This window comes from Eretmochelys imbricata, chromosome 1 (assembly GCF_965152235.1).
Source record: "Eretmochelys imbricata isolate rEreImb1 chromosome 1, rEreImb1.hap1, whole genome shotgun sequence".
Classification (NCBI taxonomy): Eukaryota; Metazoa; Chordata; order Testudines; family Cheloniidae; genus Eretmochelys; species Eretmochelys imbricata.
Window position 1 is genome coordinate 250,180,878 of NC_135572.1, and position 22,010 is coordinate 250,202,887.

The window sequence follows — 22,010 nt, forward strand, 5'->3', positions numbered from 1 at the left end:
ACCCTTATTAAAATCTGAGGCAAACTATTAGTTGTGGTGTTGGGCTAACAACTGCGTGCCAGATGAGGCCAGTTGAGGGGTAGCCCATGATTAAATTCACAAGTTAGTAAACATTTAGCCAGTCATGCCACTAACCAGTTATTGATGAAATAAGGGCCTAATAAACGTTTATAACATGGCCAGAGAAACAGTGCTAGTTCTCATCTAGAAAAGATTTTAAAGCATTCCTGGATAACACTTCTCCTGTAATATAAACAGGGCCTCTTATTAACGTCTATATTCTGCCTTGGTTCCAGTTAAATTTGTTTTAATAAACTTTGGCCAGCCAACATGGAAAAGATCCAACCATATTAAATAGCATTCAGGGTGGATTTGATTTAAATCACTAGTCAGGAAGACTCGATTTAATCATGGTTTTCTACATAAAAGTGCATTCTTGTTGGTTGTTATAACCTTAATACACATTCTTCACAACTCAGAGATAGATGTAGGTTTCATTTTTAGAAGGTACACACTATACATTTTTAAACACTGATTTATTTTGAAAACTTTTCAGATTAGATTTACATCTATATCAGAAAATGAATGATTGTTTGGTTATTTTATTTATCAAAGGTAACTGAAGCAGATATTTATGAAGTCATTGGGAAGTGAACGATCTCCAATTCAACAGGTTAATCATTAATATTTAGAGGACTTTCTTGCTAAACTGTATTAGGAGGAGAACATCACCAGACAGACTTTTAAATTGTTTTATTTAACTAAAACAACAAGGTTAAGTATTCTGCATGTTTTCTTCAACAGAAAACATATAATATTTTAACAAAACAAGGATATGTCCCTCACTTCTCACATTTATCTCCAGACTTCTTCTCCTTGTCCAGATCTATTCTGCACCCAACAAACATTGAACTTTTTGAAACTTTGCACTTTTAGAGAGAGGTAAGAGATTGAATGTGTGTACACAAATTTGCAGAGGGACAACAGAGTTGAGGTCTGTTATTTCTCACCTCTACATATTTATTTAAAAACATTTTTGCTGTTAACAAGTATGTTACTTCTGGAGACACAAATCCACAGTTTGAGAACTGCAAAACTAAGCATCTTTGATGATATTGTAAGGTTTCCATAAAGAGAGAAACAAATGATCATAGAATATCAGGGTTGAAAGGGACCTCAGGAGGTCATCTAGTCCAACTCCCTGCACAAAGCAAGACCAATCCCCAGTTTCTGCCCCAGAACCCTAAATGGCCCCCTCAAGGATTGAACTCTCAACCCTGAGTTTAGCAGGGCAATGCTCAAACCACTGAGCTCATCTTCTAGACTGAGCACTGAGTCCCATTGGGTAGAGAGAAAGATTAACCTAAATAATCTATACAGAAGCCCCTGGAACCCCATAAGATTGGGTCCCTAATCCATGAGCTATTGGAACTCATTTACATATCTTTTCTTAAAGATTCCATGAATATATTGTCTCATACTATAGAATTAGAATTTATAATCCCTATTCCATGATGAGATATCTTTGAGCTATAATGTATCTATCTTTAAGATATGCTTTTTGAGGAAAAAACTTTTTATCAAAAAATCTGATTTAAATAAAATCTGATTTTTTTTTTTAATTCATTGATTTTTATCCACTCTGGTAGCATTCAAGAACTATGCTCTATCCCAAGATTTTGGGCTGTGCCATTACTATCAGTGTGCTGAGTTTCAAATACCTCCCTCACTACAAGTGATCATAGATTAGCCACCAATGGCCATGTTCACTGCAATATATTTACATTTATTTATAATGTTCACTATTATACTACTGCCCTAGCCATATTAGTATAGTCAAGGTGCTAGTTTGTTTGGTTTTTTAAACCACAGACTCATCTAACTCTAGTCAGTACTGAGCTAAATGACAAAGCGATAATACCATTATGGGGTGTCAAATTCATTCTTTGGAGCTGGCCAGGGCACAAGTGTACAACTATGCATTTCCATTATTCAACCACAGACGTCGAAGGGAGGTCTGCAAAATAATCAAGGACAGAATATGACAAACATATTCTTACCTTTACCAGCACTGGTACGTCTCCTTCTTCTCTTATTTCACCATCCTCCTTACTTTGTTTCTCTACCACTTTGTCTTTTGTGGGTCTCTCTGCTTTCTTTTTCTATCTCTACACACGCTATCTTAAAGCCACTCCCAAATTTTCCCTAACACCATCAGCTTTACTCCCACACCATTCCCCATTGGCTATGATTAAATGATCCATGATAAAATTTGCTGATGACAACATGTAGTTTCATAATTAGGCTTTAGATTTAATACCCTAGTTAGAGTGATATGGGGAGCAGGCAAATTCACATTTTCCCAGAGCTATTGTTTCAAGATGTCTGCAGACCCAGGAACATAGCACTCTATATCAGTTTACACTCACTTTTCATTTGGAAGGTTAATTTACAGCCACCACAGATTAAAAACTCATTAGTTTGTAATGACACTTTAGATTCTGCAGCATTTGGATAAAAATACCTCAAGCCAAACAACATATCTGACATTCATACCATATATAACATGACATTCAGTAACACATTTAAAAGTAGCCATTCTTCAACAAAAAAACTTCAAACACAGACATCAAAGAGAAACTGCAGAGCTACAATTAATTTGCAAATTTAACACCATCAATTTGGGTTTGAATAGGGACTGGGATTGGCTGGCTCACTATAAAAGCAATTTTCCCTCTCTTGGTATTGACACCTCCACATCAATTATTGGGATTGGATCACATCTACCCTGACTGAATTGACCTTCAACACTGCTAATCCACTTGTAAGGTAACTCCATTCTCTTCATGTACCAATATATATTTATGCCTGTACCTGAAATTTTCACTCCATGCATCCAAAGTAGGTTTTTTACCCACAAAAGCTTACACCCAAATAAATCTGTTAGTCGTTAGAGGTTCCAAGGGACTCCTTGCTGTTTTTGTGGATACAGACTAAAAGGGCTATCCCTCTGATATATAATAGATAATAATATATAATATTTTTTTTTTACAGTAAATGCAGATCCAAATACTGGGGTTGGTTAACTGGAATACAAAATTCGGAGGGGGGGGGCTACTGTGATGGTCACAAAAATCAAAGAGTCAAGATATATTTATTACACCCACAAGCCCTGAGCAATGTCACCAGAGAAGACACAGACCCCCCTTGTGTCTCCGTCAGGAGGAAATAGAGGCAGGTTGCTACGATGCGATCCCTGCCGTTTCCTTTCTCCGGGCTGTCCCGCAGGGGGAAGAGGTGCCCGAGGGCAGAAGAAACACAACGCCCTAGCCAGACACGGGTGCGAGGAGCTACAGGGGGTGCGAGGCGCCGGCAGGGCTGCCCCAGGCCCCGCGCCTCCCCCGGCACCAAGGAAGAGAAGGGGCCAGGCAGAGTCCGCTCCCTGCCGGCCCCACCCGAGCGCCCCCGGCTCTCCTAGCCTGCAGACAGGCCGCCCGAGCGCGCGGGGCTGGAAAGGGAGGGGTCTCGGCCACTGCAGGGGCGAGACCCACCTGAGCTGGCGGCGGATCCTACAGTACCAGGCCGCCCCTCAGCTTCAGCCTCGCATCCCCGGCCGCATCCTACCCCTCAGCCGCAGCCGGCGGCTCCCGGTCCCCGCAGGCCCTGGCCCAGGCTCCCCTCGGGTCGCGGGGGCCCCTCTCTCACCTGCTGCCCGCCCGGGGGGCTCCGGCTGCCGCCTGTCAGCCACGGAGGGGGAGCGAGGGGGCCGCGACACCAGCCAGACTGAAACTCGGCTCCTCCCCGCCCGCTTCTCCCTCACGCTCGGCTCCCTCCCGCGGCCCCGGCTCGAGACACTCGGTCCCGCCTCCGGCGCGAGCCTGCGAACCCCGCCCTCCTGCCGCCGCCGCCACTGCCGCGCGACACGCCAAGCTCCCGCCCCCTACGCTGTGCGCCGAAGCTCTGCCCCTGCGCGGGCCTCTCCCGCTGGAGCGCTGCCGGCGCCGCGCGAGCTGGGGAGACGAGGAAGCTGCTGCGCCCTGGGGCCGCTGCTCCTGGACCCTTCGCGCGCGCGCGCCGAAGTGGCTGCAAAAACGCCGTCACGAGCTCAGCGTCGTCCCTGGCGCCTCTGGTGTGGGCGGGAAGTTTGTCTTTGTCTGCTTGCCGTCACTACGTTGTCCATAAGGTAGAGGCGCTGCTGCAGGAAGGAGCGGAGTCCCGCCCCCCGCCCCCCCGCACAGGTATTGGGGGGACCAGCCGCGCGGGAGGTCGTGTCGTGTCGTGTCGTGTCGTGCCTGCCCTTCAGGTGGCCTCCCGGTGGGTGCACAAGCGCCGTTCCCGCCCCCACTCCCCGGTGACTGGCTGGTAGACCCTCTGGGGCAGCGCCCTGCCGCATCGCGCCGGGGGGATGCGGACGCCGCCGCCGCCGCCCCCACTCCAAAGCCGGCTCTCGGCTGAGCACGCGGGGCCTCGTTGGTGAAACGGCGCTAATGTCGCATCGGGCACGGCAACGACTTTCCGCGCGCTCCGGGGCGGGGGGCGGCCACGAGACACCTCCCCGCCCGCACGGGATGGGAGAGGCGGGGGAGCAGAGGCTCGGGAGGAGTTGGAGGGGAAGGGCGGGGGCGTGGTGATGGGGGGGCGGTGTCTCAGCCCACAGGGTTAAGCGCCGTCGTCGTCCCCCGACGAGCTGTCAACATGAGACGCCTTCGCCTGAGGTCGTTCAGATCAACGTGATCCTCGACTGGGACAGCAGAAGGAGCGGGGGCGTCTCCCAAGGCCAGTCCCCTCGTGACCCCGACGTGGGGTGTTGCGGTAGCTGGTGTAGATATAGGATCCTCCTGCTCCTTTCTTACAAGGCGGATGAAATGACTGACACTATGGGCATTTAAATTACTATCCCTGAACATCTGAGCGGTATAGAGCAATTCACACCTTTCAGAGATACTGTTACAGGCTCTATGGGCTGATCTAGACCTCTGCATTGGTTGGTGTTTTTGTGATCATAGGTTTCAGAGTAACAGCTGTGTTAGTCTGTATTCGCAAAAAGAAAAGGAGTACTTGTGGCACCTTAGAGACTAACCAATTTATTTGAGCGTAAGCTTTCGTGAGCTACAGCTCACTTCATCGGATGCATTCAGTGGAAAATACAGTGGGGAGATTTATATACATAGAGAACATGAAACAATGGGTGTTACCATACACACTGTAATGAGAGTGGAGAGTGGTCAGTTTGGATGAGCTATTACCAGCAGGAGAGTGAGTCTGTGTGTGTATGGGGGTGGGTTTTTGGAGGGGGGTGAGGGAGTGAGAGAACCTGGATTTGTGCAGGAAATGGACTAACTTCATTATCATGCACATTGTGTAAAGAGTTGTCACTTTGGATGGGCTATCACCAGCAGGAGAGTGAATTTGTGTGGGGGGGTGGAGGGTGAGAAAACCTGGATTTGTGCTGGAAATGGCCTAACCTGACGATTACTTTAGATAAACTATTACCAGCAGGACAGTGGGGTGGGAGGAGGTATTGTTTCATATTCTCTGTGTATATATAAAGTCTGCTGCAGTTTCCACGGTATGCATCTGATGAAGTGAGCTGTAGCTCACGAAAGCTCATGCTCAAATAAATTGGTTAGTCTCTAAGGTGCCACAAGGACTCCTTTTCTTTTTGCGAATACAGACTAACACGGCTGTTACTCTGAAACCTGTCACTTAAGGTGAGCTATTACCAACGGGAGGGGGGTGGGGAGAACCTTTTGTAGTGATAATCAAGGTGGACCATTTCCAGCAGTTGACAAGAATGTCTGAGGAACCATGGAGGGGGGGAATAACCATGGGGAAATAGTTTACTTTGTGTAATGACTCCTCCACTCCCAGTCTCTATTCAAGCCTAAGTTAATTATATCCAGTTTGCAAATTAATTCCAGTCAGCAGTCTCTCGTTGGAATCTGTTTTTGAAGTTTTTTTTGTTGAAGAATTGGCACTTTTAGGTCTGTAATCGAGTGACTAAAGAGATTGAAGTGTTCTCCGACTGGTTTGTGAATGTTATAATTCTTGACGTCTGATTTGTGTCCATTTATTCTTTTACATAGAGACTGTCCAGTTTGACCAATGTACATGGCAGAGGGGCATTGCTGGCACATATCACATTGGCAGATGTGCAGGTGAACAAGCCTCTGATAGTGTGGCTGATGTGATTAGGCCCTATGATGGTGTGCCCTGAATAGATATGTGGACACAGTTGGCAACGGGCTTTATTCGAAGGATAGGTTCCTGGGTTAGTGGTTCTGTTATGTGGTGTGTGGTTGCTGGTGAGTATTTGCTTCAGGTTTGGGGGCTGTCTTTAAGCAAGGACTGGCCTGTCTCCCAAGATCTGTGAGAGTGATGGGTCGTCCTTCAGGATAGGTTGTAGATCCTCGATGATGCGTTGGAGAGGTTTTAGTTGGGGGCTGAAGGTGACAGCTAGTGGCGTTCTGTTATTTTCTTTGTTGGGCCTGTCCTATAGTAGGTGACTTCTGGGTACTCTTCTGGCTCTGTCAATCTGTTTCTTCACTTCTGCAGGTGGGTATTGTAGTTGTAAGAATGCTTGATAGAGATCTTGTAGGTGTTTGTGTCTGTCTGAGGGGTTGGAGCAAATGCGGTTGTATCGTGGAGCTTGGCTGTAGACAATGGATCATGTGGTGTGGTGTGGTCTGGATGAAAGCTGGAGGCATGTAGGTAGGAATAGCGGTCAGTAGGTTTCCGGTATACGGTGGTGTTTATGTGACCATCGCTTATTAGCACCATAGTGTCCAGGAAGTGGATCTCTTGTGTGGACTGGTCCAGGCTGAGGTTGATGGTGGGATGGAAATTGTTGAAATCCTGGTGGAATTCCTCAAGGGCTTCTTTTCCATGGATCCAGATGATGTAGATGTTATCACTGTAGCGCAAGTAGAGTAGGGGCATTAGGGGACAAGAGCTGAGGAAGCGATAAAATACCAACCTTCCACACAAACTTCCTCGTGGCTGGACTTTACAAAAACTAGACAAGCCATTTACAACACACACTTTGCTTCTCTACAAAAGAAAAAGGACACTAAACTCTCTATTACATGCCACAAGGGCCACAACAGTGGTTCCCTTAACCCGCCCAGCAATATTGTTAATCTATCCAACTATACTCTTAGGACAGATTCTTCTGCTGGGCTATCTCAGGGCCTCTCCTGCTGCCCCTCCGCCTCCACGAACATGATACAGTTCTGTGGTGACCTAGAATCCTATTTTCAACGAGTCCGACTCAAAGAATATTTCCAACACACCTCTGAACAACGTACTAACCCACAGAGACCTTCCTACCAAGACTACAAAAAGAAGGATTCTGGGTGGACTCCTCCTGAAGGTCGAAACAACAGAGTTCTACATAGAGTGCTTCCACCAATGTGCACGGGCTGAAATTGTGGAAAAGCAGCATCACTTGCCCCATAACCTCAGCCGTGCAGAACATAATGCCATCCACAGCCTCAGAAACAACTCTGACATCATAATCAAAAAGGCTGACAAAGGAGGTGCTGTCGTCATCATGAATAGGTCAGAATATGAACAAGAGGCTGCTAGGCAGCTCTCCAACACCACTTTCTACAAGTCATTACCCTCTGATCCCACTGAGGGTTACCAAAAGGAACTACACCATTTGCTCAAGAAACTCCCTGAAAAAGCACAAGAACAAATCCGCACAGACACACCCCTGGAACCCCGACCTGGGGTATTCTATCCGCTACTCTCCTTACATTGTGTATGATAACACCCGTTTTTTCATGTTCTGTGTGTATATAAATCTCCCCACTGTATTATCCACTGAATGCATCCGATGAAGTGAGCTGTAGCTCACAAAAGCTTATGCTCAAATAAATTGGTTAGTCTCTAAGGTGCCACAAGTACTCCTTTTCTTTTTGTGACTACAGACTAACACGGCTGCTACTCTGCAACCTGTCAATTGGTATAACTGCATCGCTCAGGGGTATGAAAAAGCCATACTCCTGAGTGCTGTCATTGTACTGACCTAACACGTATCCCCCCCCCCCCCCCCCCCCGTGTAGACAGCGCTTTTCCCGCCAACATAACTACCGCCTCTTAAGGAGGTGGATTAATTAAGCTGATGGAAGAGCTTTCTTCCAGCGACTTACAGTGTCTCTGTTAAAGTGCTATAGCAGTGGCAGTTGCGCCAAAGCAGTGTTTTAAGTGTAGACTTACCCTGAGACAGCATGCCTCTTCTCCTCTTGTAGAAAATAGGAAAAGCAGTGCATGAATGACAGCCTGCAACATGTGCTTCCATACATGTCAGCAGGAACCCAGGGAGAAAAGTAATCTGAAGGAAATGGGTACTCTGTCTTGTACAGGACTAAAGTATTTTAACAGCCTCAAGTTTAAAGACTACATTTGTTAACTTAAATAATTTTCAGAAAAGAAAGACAACAACAAGCTAGAGTGGAACAGAAGCACATTTAAGTCTCAAAAGAGTGAGATGCGTAGTCACTACTGAACTATTACCCCAGTTTCATTTAGGGTTTACTGTCCTGCTGCTTGAAATGTTATCTTTGTACCTGATATAACAACTACATTTTTAAGTCCCTGTGGCTTGAATGACCTCATATTACTTTTAATATTATGAAAGCAGGGATGTCAGATGCACTTCTGGATTAATTTCCATTCTGGTATTTAAATTCTACCAAACTAAATTGCCACGACACTTACACATGAATATTGTATTCTTCACTGCCAGTCCCAAACAATCATCCAGTGTTGCTATGTTCTGTTACACAGCTATGTTTTTCACTCTAGAGGTGACTGAATTGGTTTGTGTAAAACTGGTATCTCAGTCTGCGTTTATAAAGCACTTTGGTATTCTTCTGAAAGAAAGGAGGTATGTAAATTAAAGTTATTCTGAGATTTTTCATGAGATGTTTAAACACCGAGTGTGTGCGCAATAACGGTCTGCTCTCCAGGACAAGTCATTTTCTTCTACATCATTTTACAAATGTGAAACTTAAACTGTGATGATGTGACCAAATTGAAAGGTTACTTGTGTCAGGTAAACCATGTAATAAAAAAAAATCCCCTATAAAGTTTACATACACGATCTAAATTCCACTGCAATTTCAGTTCAATACTGTCATTCCCAGTTTGTCCTAAACGGTTATGCAGTATTTTTGTGCCCTGTTAAAAACACGTGCAATGTTCCACTTCAGAGATTGCTCTATCCACCACTGAAATGCAGCTATCTCTGTTATCTCTCTATATATTGGTTTATCTGTAAAATGCTGTGGGAAGGAAATACTGTAGAAGGAAATACCCTATATAATTGTAGATTATCTAAAAATAAGAAAAGTGGGTTAAATAGGAATTTTAGAACAGAATGCACTGAATTGTCTCCAGTACCAGCCAACTAAGTACCTCTTTGAGCTCACATATTTGACTAGCTTGCTCTGGGTGGGATCTATGGAATGATTGTTATTGAAAGAATGTAAGAGATTTTCACTCAGCAAACCATAGCCTCACTCTGAAGGAAACTTTTTATCGCATACTGAAGAAAGTATGGGTAGCATGCTGGGGAGGAAGAAAATAGAGTATTGTGAAATACAAATTGCATGAAAATTTGTTTTAGGCCATGTGTATATATAGTGAATGTGTGGCCCTTGGACTATCACTTCCCACAACAGCTGTGTTCAGTTGGAACAGTGAAATTGATAACCATTACAGGGAAACTTGTGAACCACAGAGAGAACTTTCTCAACAGCTGGATTAAAAACTGTGGAACTCATTACCACAAGAGATAAGAATAACCATGTTCACCTCACCACTTTCAGAACTCTTTTCAAAATTAATTTCTTTGATTTGGCCTTCTCAAAACAATCACTTTATTTTTAAAAACAACAACTTACAAGCAGATTACTGACACATTGAATAAAGAAGGGGAATTTTATTTTTAAAAAGCTTATGGGGTGTTAAGGTACTACAGTAATAGGCACTATAGAAGAACCTAGATGGGTTACTTGGTTGTGGAATTTCATGCCGGCTCAGGTCAGGATAAAAGAACTGCCTGGGACCATTACAGGGCAAATTTGAAGAGAATTACTTGTAAATAATAGAAATTATATTCTCAAAAGGAGACAACTGGTAGATCCTAGATGTCCAGATATCAGGTCGAGGAATACAATAAACAGGCATAGGCATGTAGGTTAGATTCACATGGTTGATGTGACCGCTGGAAAAAGCAGCTTTCTGAACGCTACTCAAGTGAGTTAGGCAACGTACCTGCCCCCACACAGTGTCATACATTAGAGACCTTTGTGTACTGCAATGATTGCTGTCAGTGTCTAATTCTCAAAATGTTTCAGCTGACTAAGATACTTTGGAAAAAATCCTATTGAGGCCTGTAATTGCGTTGGGAGTGGAAGCCTTGTTTCACCCATCTAATAAATTTGATTTTCAGATGGGATATTAATAGATAATGGTGCTGAAACAATTTGTATAGTGGGGGTGCTGAGAGCCATTGAACCAAACTCTAAACCCTGTATATGATGGAAACCACTTCAAGCCAGGGGGTACTGCAGCACCCCCAGGAGTCTCTAATAGATCCCATTTTCATAAAACTTCCCTCTCTTTGAAAAACGTTAGAGAGCAGCTATTTCAAAAGTATAGACTTGTTACTCTCAAATGCTTCTGAGCTAACTGTGCTAAAATGTGGAACTTCATCTGTATTGCACTCCATTGGGTTCAGAAAACACTCTGCTGCAGTAGTGAAACTGGTTTTCCAAACCAGATTACTGTGTCCACAGGAATTGGGATGTGGCTCACAGAGAGGAAGCGAGCTGTCTATGAGAACAGAGTTAGAGACTAAACCAGGGGTAGGCAATCTATTGCACGCGAGCTGATTTTCAGTGGCACTCACACTGCCTGGGTCCTGCCCACTGGTCTGGGGGCTCTGCATTTTAATTTAATTTTAAATGAAGCTTCTTAAACATTTTAAAAACCTTATTTACTTTACATACAACAATAGTTTAGTTATATATTATTGACCTATAGAAAGAGACCTTCTAAAAACATTAAAATGTATTAGTGGCATGCGAAACCTTAAATTAGAGTGAAAAAATGAAGACTCGGCACACCACTTCTGAAAAAGGATGCCAACCCGTGGACTAAACCAACACCATCTTTCACACTTATAAGATTTTGGCACCTGCTTCTAAGATAGTGTCAGAATTACATTTGGATACAAACCAGATTATATATGTGCACTGGTAGCATAGTCAGGATTTTTGGCTGCTGGAATTTGGATCAGTTTGTTAACTGTCGGTGATTGAATAATTTAACCTTTTTGAATGGGACTTTGAGTTTCCTCTCATTCTACGCAAGATCTGACTCCCATAACCTACTCAGAACTTGTTTTTATGGTGTATCTTTCCTTGCAATTCAGACTACCTACACTGTTATATGTCATATAGAAGGTCAAAGGACATAATACTGCTTTCAATTTAAAAAAATCATTTTGCTAAAAAGTGTCTTCACTTACTATTTGTGGAAACTCTGGGCAAACTAGCAAGAGGTTTAAGTTGTTTACACATGCTACATTCACCTCAACAGTAAAAACATGCCTATCTAGGGGCTTTGCAACTATTGTATATCCTTTTGTTTGCCTAGATCATGAACATGAAATACCTGTTACTGTTCAAACTTTTACTCCTGCTGCTGCTGACCAGCATGATTTGTTAAATGCTCTCCTGCTGTTGTAACAAGGTATTCTGCTTAAATAAAAGAAAAGCCTATTAACGTCATAGGAGTTTGATATCATGATGATGACCTTTTAGGTATACAGTATATGTAATCTCCCCTTCCGACCAAATAGATCTCAAAATGACTTTTCGAAAACCGTATATTATAAATAGAAAAATCTCTTCATCTATTACAGAAATGTGTTCTGCTCTGGATTGAAATATGGCAGTTGTTAAAATTGTATATCAAAACTATACATTGGTTTTGGACGGGAAGTGAAGAATAACTGTATCCAACCAAAACAGCAAGTGGAATTTAAGATAGACCCAGTGTAATTACCCAATTTGGTATTTGCTCAAGAACCCACAGCTAATGCCCCTTCTCTGAATATAGTCTGTCTTAATTCTCACTCTTAGGTTTTAGCGCCTTGCTGTGAGTCCAACAGAACTCCCTCAGCATCTGAAGAATGTTGGACCCTCACATGGCAGAAGTAGAGCACAGAGTGAGCCAGGCTCCTAATGGCTGTTAAACACAATGAGCTTTTTTAAACATTTCAGATAGTTCCTTTTTAACCATGAATGACTGAGGAGCTCCCTGTAATGTCTATTATTTGTATGTTGTACTATTTAGGAGCCTCAGTGATAGATAAGGGCCCCACTGTGTTTGGTACTGTACAAACACAGAATAATGAAGAGATGGTCCCTGCCCCCAGGAGCTTACATATGTATCTCTCCAGTTCTTCCATGCTATCATTTTGCAGGGTGGATAAAAGTCAATGATTTTTGAAAATCAGTTTTTTAATTTAAATCTTTTTTTTTTTTATAAAATGCTTTTTGAGGAAAAACACCTATCTAAAGATCATTTTAATTAAAATACATTATAGCTCAAAGATATCATGGAATAGGGATTATAAATTCTAATTCTATAGTATGAGACAATATATTCATGTAATGTTTAAGAAAAGTTTTGCAAATGAGTTCCAATAGTTCATGTTTTAGGGACCCAATCTTAAGGAGTTCCACGGGCTTCTGTATAGATTATTTAGGTTAATCTTTTTATCTACCCAGTGGGACTCAGTGCTCAGTCTAGAAGATATCATCAGAAATGCTTAGTTTTGCAGTTCTCAAACTGTGGATTTGGGTCTCCAGAGATAACATACTTGTTAAGAGCAAAAATGGTTTTAAATAAATAATATGTAGAGGTGAGAAATAACAGACCTCAACTTGTTGTCCCTCTGCAAATTTGTGTACACTGAGTCAATCCCTTACCTCTTTCTAAAAGTGCAAAGTTTCAAAAAGTTCAATGAATAGAAGATTGTTGGGGGCGGAATAGATTTGGACAAGGAGAAGAAGTCTGGAGAGAAATGTGAGAAGGGAGGGACAGGCAGTAGAAACAAAAGTGAAACTGTTTGAGCAGCATATTCCAGAAGTCTTGGGGTCTTTCTGAGTGTAGCCTTCATTGATTTGAGATCTACCATACCATTCTCTCACTAGAAGGGAAAACCTATAACAACCTCAGGCTGTAAAAGAGACCCAGTTTGGGAATATTGTAATGAAGTTCCTCTACCTGTGGGTAAGACAGGTATGCGTGCAAAATCAAATCCACCCTGTCCTTTTGTATCTGTTTTCTGTCTCAGCCAAAAGCCTGCACATCCAACAGCATAGAATACCATGCTGGCTATTTGTTCAGTGCTAACACAGTAGGAAGAGTGTAGTACTTAGGCGTTCGAAAGGTTTCACAGCCCTGAATCATTTATGAAATATGATTACATCACAGCCTGGAGCAGTATGGCAGCAGGCAAAATTGATAAAGCCAGGAATCCTTATGAAGACTGAAACTCAGACCTCTGGGTCAGTTGCAGCTTAGGGTGATAAAAAGAAGAGACAAAATTCCAAAGTATTATATGAGTATTGGCAGTAATTAAGGGAGAAGGTTTAAAGGAGATTGGCAAAATGGGGAATAATCTTTTTAAATACCTTCACCTGAGTTAATAAACTGCATTCAGGTATATCAAAAAGGTTTTATTTCTTACCATTTTGTATTTCTCATTTTGGGCAGTGAAACAAGATTTTTGTCTCTTTGTTTTCTGGTCTCAGATTCATATGCAATAGCATGATGCTGTTGAGATTGGATTTCCAGTACTTCGGTCAGAATGGATTGATTTCAGTCAAAATGATTTAAATTGGTGATTTTAATTGTTATTTAAGTGAGCAAGAGGAAACCTTGATATAAACAGTTTTAATCATGCTTGCATTTGAACTTCAGTTATTTTCCTAGAGAAATGTTGGTAGCCATTAAAATGTTAATTTAAATTAAATATAATCTTTACACTAAATTTGGTGCTTCCTTTTGCTAACCTGCAGGATACAGTATATTTCTAAACTTATTTAAGCAGTTATACAGCTTTATATATATATTTATGAAGATTCTTAAATTTTACCTTTATTTTGGAAAATAGTGAATGATTTATTTATTTAGTAGATGATTAATTTTTTGTGTCCATTTATATTTGGGTGGAAATTCAATGAAATGCACAAAAATTGCATTTTATTTTATATATTTATTTAATTAAATAAAACAGCCTGAAATGTGCTAGAAACATAAGGAAAAAAATTTATCAAAACATCTTTTGCATTTAAAACTAACAGATTTATTGAGCAAAGGAAGTTTTATCTGTACTCAGTGAAATGTACTGATTATTTCTAGTCACTGTAGTTACATCTACACTTATAGTGGTGGGTAGAGTACAGACACTTTATGATCAGCTACCACAGGAATAATTAGTAGTGTAGATGAGGAGGGATGGCTTGAGCAAGTAGATTAGCATGCACTATGCTCCTGAACCCCCAAGGTATATACCCTATATAGGTTCTCTACAGACCTAAGTAGTGCTTCTGACCTCTACACTTATTTTTAGCAGTGTAGTATCCCGCCACAGTGAAAGGCTCCAGGAGCAGGGAATGGCTGAGACTGCAGTGAAAGGCTCTAGCGGTTCCCTCCTGCAAGAGCCTTTCCCCACTGCAGCATGTAGCTACACACAACTGACAAGTGTGGATGCAGCTTGCCTTTCACTGCAGCATGTAGCTACATGTGTAGTGCCTGTATCCTATGTGCTGCTGTAACTGTAGATATGGCCTATGGCTCTTCAAGATTTTTAGAACTAGTAGATCTCATCCTCTCGCACTTAATTTATATTCATAAATTTGAAGAGGAAAACAGGCTTTCCTGCCTTTTCAAGTTTCAGTTGGTTTCTTAATTTAGAATTGAACTAGTAGAATAAATTGAAAAGAAGATACTCTGTCAACATCTGCACAAGAGGATACTGCTGTCAAAAGCTGGTTTAGCACCTCAACAAACTTATGTTCCAGGTGCTTAACCAGTGATTTCCACCAATTCAGTTGTCTAACTTTCTTTAAAAATTTTGCACCAAATATGTACTTTTTTTTGTATTTAATTTAAATTATTGTAATATAATAAGTTTAGGCCATAACATAGGTTGTCAAATTTAATTTTAACCAGGTTTACTTTTAAAACATAAAAATGACTTTTAAAAATGATTTATTTTTATCTATCCTGACTGCAGGGAGCTGTTGAAGTAAAATAACTATTTCAATGAATTTTTTAAAATCATTAGGTTTTGTAAAAGGATAAAATAAGCTTAATATTTTCAGTCTAATGCAAACAAAAGGGAGTTACTCTTAATAGCGGATTAAGTGCTGAATATTACTGATGTGATGGCTAGTCAAGATAGAAGCTGATAAAATATAGAATATTCAAATAGTCTTACAAAGAAAGGTGATTGTAAATGGGACTTCTTAGGGTAGCCACACCTGTTCCAACAAGTGAAGAGACCTCCTAAAGAAAGAACTGCTGCTACTAAGAATAGCTGATGATGTATTCAAGGTAGCCCATGTGTAATAATCCTGTTTATGAGTGAAGACCAAGGGAACTACATATATGAAGTGCAAACTGGTATCTATTCTGCTGGAATAGAAAGAGTCACTTCACCCACCACAAAAAAATGTGGCTATCTCTTGGTTGAAATGTGTCAAGAGCTTGAAAAGCAGTTGAAGTCAATGAGTAAGGCAAAAGAATTGGAAACAAAGACTTTGGGCTGGTCTATGTGGTGCAGCAATGCACACTATGGGGATGTGATTTCTAAAGCGGACTAGTAGTGTGCACTAAGGGACTTTTAGTGTGCACCAGCAGAGCCCACCCAGACCAATTAGTGCGCAACACATTCTGCTTTAGAAATCACATTCCTGTAGTGCTGATTGCTGCTCTGTGTAGACATGCCCTCAGAGTGCTTTTTTTTGTGGCTTAGCTTAATCCTCTCTAAAGTAGACTAAGGCCTGGTATATGCTAAAAAATTAGGTCGAAGGAAGCCGCCTTAAGTCAACCTGTTAATGTATGTGTCTACACTACCGGGTCCTTTTTACTCTGACCTAAATTGCCTCTAATGTCGATTTCTGTAGTCCACCTTTGCAAGAGGCGTAGCCCTTAATTCAATTTTCATGGGTCAGCTGTGAGATAGTTCAGATATAGTGTCGTGTAATTCAACTTAATTGGCCTCCAGGTGGTGTTCCACAAAGCTCATCTGTGACCACTCTGGAGATCATTTTCAATTCTGCTGCACTGCAGCCAGGTACACAGGAAACAGCCCTTCCCCTGCTAAAACCCTGGGAATTTTTGATTTTCCATTTCCTGTTTGATCAGCATTGGGAGCATGCCAGCTTCAGTACAGCTGATCATAGAGACTACACGCCCCAAACGTGCTTCTGCTTGTTCTGCACAGGAGGTGGTGGATCTCATTGCTGTGTGGGGAGAAGAGTCTGTGCAAGCAGAGCTCCGATCCATCAGAAGAAAAGCTAACATCTGTGCAAAGATCGCTCGTGGAATGGGGGGGACACGCAGCAGTGCTGTGTGAAAATAAAATAACTTCGCCAAGCATACCAGAAGGCAAAGGAGGCGAACAGTTGTTCTGGTGCTGAGCCCCACACATGCCAGTTCTTCAGTGAGCTGCATGTGATTCTCTCAGCACCCCCACAAGCAACGTGGACACCTGTCAAGGTTCCTCCCCCACTCGGAACGCTAGGGTACAGATGTGGGGACCTGCATGAAAACCTCCTAAGCTTATCTTTACCAGCTTAGGTCAGAACTTCCCCAAGGTACAAAATATTCCACTCTTTGTCCTTGGATTGGCCACTACCACCACCAAACAAATACTGGTTACTGGGGAAGAGCTGTTTGGAAACGTCTTTCCCCCCAAATACTTCCCAAAACCTTGCACCCCACTTCCTGGACAAGGTTTGGTAAAAAGCCTCACCAATTTGCCTAGGTGACTACAGACCCAGACCCTTGGATCTTAAGAACAATGAACAATCCTCCCAACACTTGCACCCCCCCTTTCCTGGGAAATGTTGGATAAAGAGCCTCACCTATTTGCATAGGTGACCACAGACCCAAACCCTTGGATCTGAGAACAATGAAAAAGCATTCAGTTTTCTTACAAGAAGACTTTTAATAGAAATAGGAGTAAATAAAAGTAAAGAAATCCCCTCTGTAAAATCAGGATGGTAGATACCTTACAGGGTAATTAGATTCAAAACATAGAGAATCCCTCTAGGCAAAACCTTAAGTTACAAAAAAGATACACAGACAGAAATAGTTATTCTATTCAGCACAATTCTTTTCTCAGCCATTTAAAGAAATCATAATCTAACACATACCTAGCTAGATTACTTACTAAAAGTTCTAAGACTCCATTCCTGGTCTATCCCCGGCAAAAACAGCATATAGACAGACCCTTTGTTTCTCTCCCTCCTCCCAGCTTTTGAAAGTATCTTGTCTCCTCATTGGTCATTTTGGTCAGGTGCCAGCGAGGTTACCTTTGGCTTCTTAACCCTTTACAGGTGAGAGGAGTTTTCCTCTGGCCAGGAGGGATTTTAAAGGGGTTTACCCTTCCCTTTATATTTATGACAACACCTCACAGGTGTAAGAGTCTAGGGACAACAAGGAGGATTATATGGTGGAGGAGGAGGAGGAAAATGGGAGACAGGCGAGCGATGGATCCATTCTCCCCGAGAGCCAGGAAATATTTTTAACCCTAAAGCCCTGTGGGTTGCAGGACATCACTGTGGCTGACCATGATGCCAGGGAAGGCACCTCTGGTGAGTATACAATCAAAGTCCAGTTAAACTTTAGCAGGCCCACACATTTGATGCTATTGCATGTTTACTGTGAAGAAAAAGCGAGGTGGTGATGCTCTCTGCTTACAAGAGGCTGCTCCAGCTATGCAAAGGGTGGCCCCCAGAAAAGACTGTTTATGTGGACTGGGATAGCCCAGGAATCCTCCATGGATATCTTTAGGAAACTTTCATGGAGGTACTCTGCGATCCTTTGCAGAAGGTTTCTGGGCAGGGCAGTCTTATTTCTTCCACCATGGTAGGGCACTTTCCCACGCAACTTCTGAATTAATTCTGCTGGCATCGTTGCAGTATACAGCATAGCAGCATAAGGACCGGGTCTTGCAGCATCTCCTTCCTTTCCACCTCTTTTACCCTCAAGAGACTGATCTCACAGAAGGTGCCCATTCACAGACCTTTGATGATCTGGAATGTGGTGTTGTATTACACAGCTGAAAATGTTTCTCCCATTCCAACTTTACAACCCTTTTTCCCCAAGGTTACCTTTTTTTTCTGTTCTCCCTCTTTACTTATGTTTGTTAAATAAAGTAAATGGATTCGAGAAATAAATGTTCTTTATTGAGTAGAAGCAGTGGGCTTGGGCAGGGGGTTGGCTTTACAGGGACAGTGATACAAGCCAGGTGAAGGTTTGGGAAAGCACAATGTAGACGAGCAGCTCACATTACTGTGACTCATTATTGAAACAGCTTTTCAAAGCCTCGCAGCACCCCTTGCTGGGCTCTTCTTATTGCCTTGGTGTCTGGCGGCTCAAAAATGGCTGCCATGCCATCTGTCTCAAGTGCCCATCCCTGCAGAAAATTTTCCCCCTCTTTTTCCCCATAGGTATTATGGAGCACACAGCAGACAGCTATAACCATGGGGATGTTGTCTTCACTAAGGTCCAACTTTGTTAGTAAACTTCTCCAGCGCCCTTTTAAATGACCAAAGGCACATTCAACCACCATTCTGCATTTGCTGAGCCTATAGTTCAACCGTTCCTTACTACTGTCCAGATGGCCAGTGCATGGCTTCATAAGCCATGGGAGCAAGGGCTAGGCTGGGCTCCCCAGGATAACTATAGGCTTCTCAACATCTTCAATGTACGTTTTGTGGTCTGGAAAGAAAATCCCAGATTGCAGCTTTTTGAACAGACCCAAGTTCCTAAAGATGCACTCGTCATGAACCTTCCCCGACCATCCTACGCTGACGTTGGTGAAACAGCACTTGTGATCCACCAGCGCTTGCAACACTTTGAAAAGTATCCCTTTTGGTTTATGTACTCCTTGGCAAGGTGGTCTAGTGCCAAGATGGTGATATATGTGCCATCTATCACCCCATCGCAGTTAAGGAACCCCATTGCAGCAAAACCATCCACTATGTCCTGCACATTTCCCAGACTCACTACCCTTCATAGCAGAAGTCGATTAATGGCCCTGTACGCTTGGAGCACAGTAGCTTCCATGGTTAATTTACCTACTCCAAATTGATTCCCCACTAACCAGTAACTGTCTGGCGTTGCATGCATCCAAATCGCAATCACCACTAACTCTCTACTGTCAGAGCAGCTCTCATTTTTGTGTTGCTGAACTGCAGGTCAGGGGAAAGCTCTGCACAAAGTTCCTGGAAGGTGGCCTTCTGCATTCGAAAGTTCTGCAGCCTCTATTCGTCATCCCATACCTGCAAAACAATGCAGTCCCACCAGTCAGTGCTTGTTTCATGGGGCCAGAAATGGCGCTCAACAGAGTGCAGCTGGTCTGTGACTGCCAGCAGCAACTGTGAATTGTTTCTTTCAATGGCTTGCAACAGGGCTGATAGCAGAATATAGCTATGTTCTGCACGGTGGACCCTACTTCAGCTCTGGAAATTCTGCAGGAGAAGGCGCAAGGTGTTTGAGTTGCTCACACCGAGCAGGCTCCATGGTTCTGGGGTTATGGCATATGCGTGGCAATTTTAAGGCACGAAAACCACTGGGTTGTTTGCCATTGATATGAGGGAGGGAGCCCAGTGCATCATGGGATGCTGACGCAATGTTCCCATTCTCTCCTGCGACAATGTTTTGGTCCCATGAGGCATTGCACAAACTTCCCAAAACACACTGCAGCAAGTTGCACTTTGGGATAGCTAACCACAATGCACTGCTTTGTGCGTTGATGCAGGCACTGCTAGTGAGGATGCACTCCATTGAGACAATGAGCATGGTGTGGCCATGCACAATCAACTTAATTAATTTGGTTGAATTAGATAAAGTCAACTTAATTTTGTAGTGTAGACAGGCCCTAAGATAAACCAGACAAAGGGGTTCTCAGTGCAATTGCAGTGTCCACATGGAGAGTTAGTGCAGAATAAATATTGTGTTTTAAATTCACACCCTAACTTCCACGTGGAAAAAGCCCTGAGGGGAACAATGAATGGGGGAGATAAAACAGGTTGAGGGTATGGATGGGGGGAAAAGTAGCAAAGGCCCATCTCTACCAGAAGTTAACAAAGTTATAACACTGTAGATTATGTTTAAGAAAAGTGGTTATGTTGCTGGGATCTGTTAGATTTGCTTTTGGGAAGCAAAAAATGAATTAATCACAAAATGAATTTCTGTTGTAACTGCAGTTGCTCATTAGAATTCAAAGTAAAATATTGATATAATATCTCATGCATCCTGTATGAAGGGATTTTTTACTGCATGCTTATAGTGGGATGGACTATGTACTAAGTCTCTTCTAGACTACAATCCTAAAAGTCTTCAGTGAGACTATTGTATCTGTTGCTTTCTATTCAGGTGTTTTTTGGGTTTTGTTTTTGCCAATGACGATGATTCAGTGTTTTTGATTTGTTTTCTTTCCTTTGTCTTTAGGAATGTCTGAAAGTCAGGGGACAAACAATGGAAGCCACACCAGCAAGATTGGTTCCAACAGTGGCAGCTCTGCTGTGTGCTTTGGGCAGGTCAGTCTCTCTTCATCTAGAACAGAGCTGGAAGTCTTCCTCTTGCACTTCAGGAAATATCACAAATCACTTAATTGTTTTTAATGCATAACATACCTGTCATCCTCACCATGATAATCTTCATCCTTATTACATTTTCCCCTGCTGGTGGCAGAGCTGTCTCTCCAACACTACTAGCTTTTATCTGAATTACTTGGAGAAAGGGCCTTGAATTATTTTTTTAAAGGACAGGACGAACGTTTTTCTTTCTCTGATGAACTGGACTGTGTCGTGGAGTAGGTATACCCCATTATGGGGCACTGGGTTGTGGGGAGATCAAAGCAGAGATTTTAGCAGCCCAAGTAGCTTGGCCTCCCATGTCACCACAGCTGCTCTGGCCCCTAGGATAATGTAGCCCAATGGCCAGAGTCCCCAAGGCTGTCCTTTTGTTCAGGGCTGCTCGACCTCATGGCCCAAGTCTTTCTAGCAGCCCTGTAGCTCAGAGCAACATGGCCCAGTGGCTAAGGTCAGTGGGGCAGGCATTCTGCTGCACGGTTCGCCCCTCTGGGCATCAGCTGCCCCACTGGTAGGGCAGCCAGCATAGGGGGACCCAGGCCCACCCTGCTCCACTGGGTCCCAACCCAGGATGAGGAAACAGTGCTTCCACAATCAGTCTTGGTCACCCAGTACCTTAGTCCTGATCCCTGGGTTGCTTCCTACGCTTCCTTCCAAGTCTGGTAGTCTTGTGGCCTCTGTTGTCTCTCCTCTGTCGGCAGCGGTGGTCAGCTGGGGGTCTGCTGGAGCCTTAACCCAACTGGCTTCCAGATCTTGGTTGTGTGGCTGTAATATTTGGTTCATTGGTCACTGAAAAGTGGCTGCGGCTCCATGCTGCCCAAACGGCATCATGATAAATTGGTATAAGCCAAACAGGGTAGGGAAGGCAGTCTTCTCACAGGAGGCCAGTGTCAGGGGTATTCGCCAGTACCCCTTAGTTAGATGTGATGTTGAGATGAACTAAGCGCTACCCAGCCACACGAGGAGCTCATCTACCTGAAGCTTTGGGTAGGTGTCGGTCCAGGAAATAGCATTAACTTTCCTGAAATCGATACAAAATCTGATGTCACTAACAAGCTTTGGGACCAGTACTATCGGGTTCCGCCACTCTCT

General features: G+C 43.1%; 2 protein-coding genes across 12 annotated transcripts in view; one reads left to right on the top strand and one right to left on the bottom strand.

Annotated features, from left to right (window-relative positions):
* ERC1 (ELKS/RAB6-interacting/CAST family member 1) overlaps positions 1-3,853 on the bottom strand; it is a 545,338-nt gene extending 541,485 nt beyond the window's left edge. For all 6 annotated transcript variants that reach the window (XM_077827362.1, XM_077827360.1, XM_077827359.1 and 3 more), the window contains exon 1: positions 3,706-3,853. The gene's annotated coding sequence lies outside the window, so the exon portion shown is untranslated. The remainder of the gene's footprint in view (positions 1-3,705) is intronic.
* Positions 3,854-3,955: 102 nt separating this feature from the next.
* Positions 3,956-22,010, top strand: part of RAD52 (RAD52 DNA repair protein) — a 47,012-nt gene continuing 28,957 nt past the window's right edge. For 2 of the 6 annotated variants that reach the window (XM_077827450.1, XM_077827442.1), the window contains exons 1-2: positions 3,956-4,238; positions 20,776-20,864. In XM_077827450.1, the coding sequence (XP_077683576.1) occupies positions 20,778-20,864 (87 nt within the window). In that variant the 5' untranslated portion in view covers positions 3,956-4,238; positions 20,776-20,777. Of the gene's footprint in view, positions 4,239-20,775; positions 20,865-22,010 lie in introns of those variants that run through there. The other 4 variants (XM_077827422.1, XM_077827466.1, XM_077827432.1 and 1 more) reach the window with 3 other exon arrangements.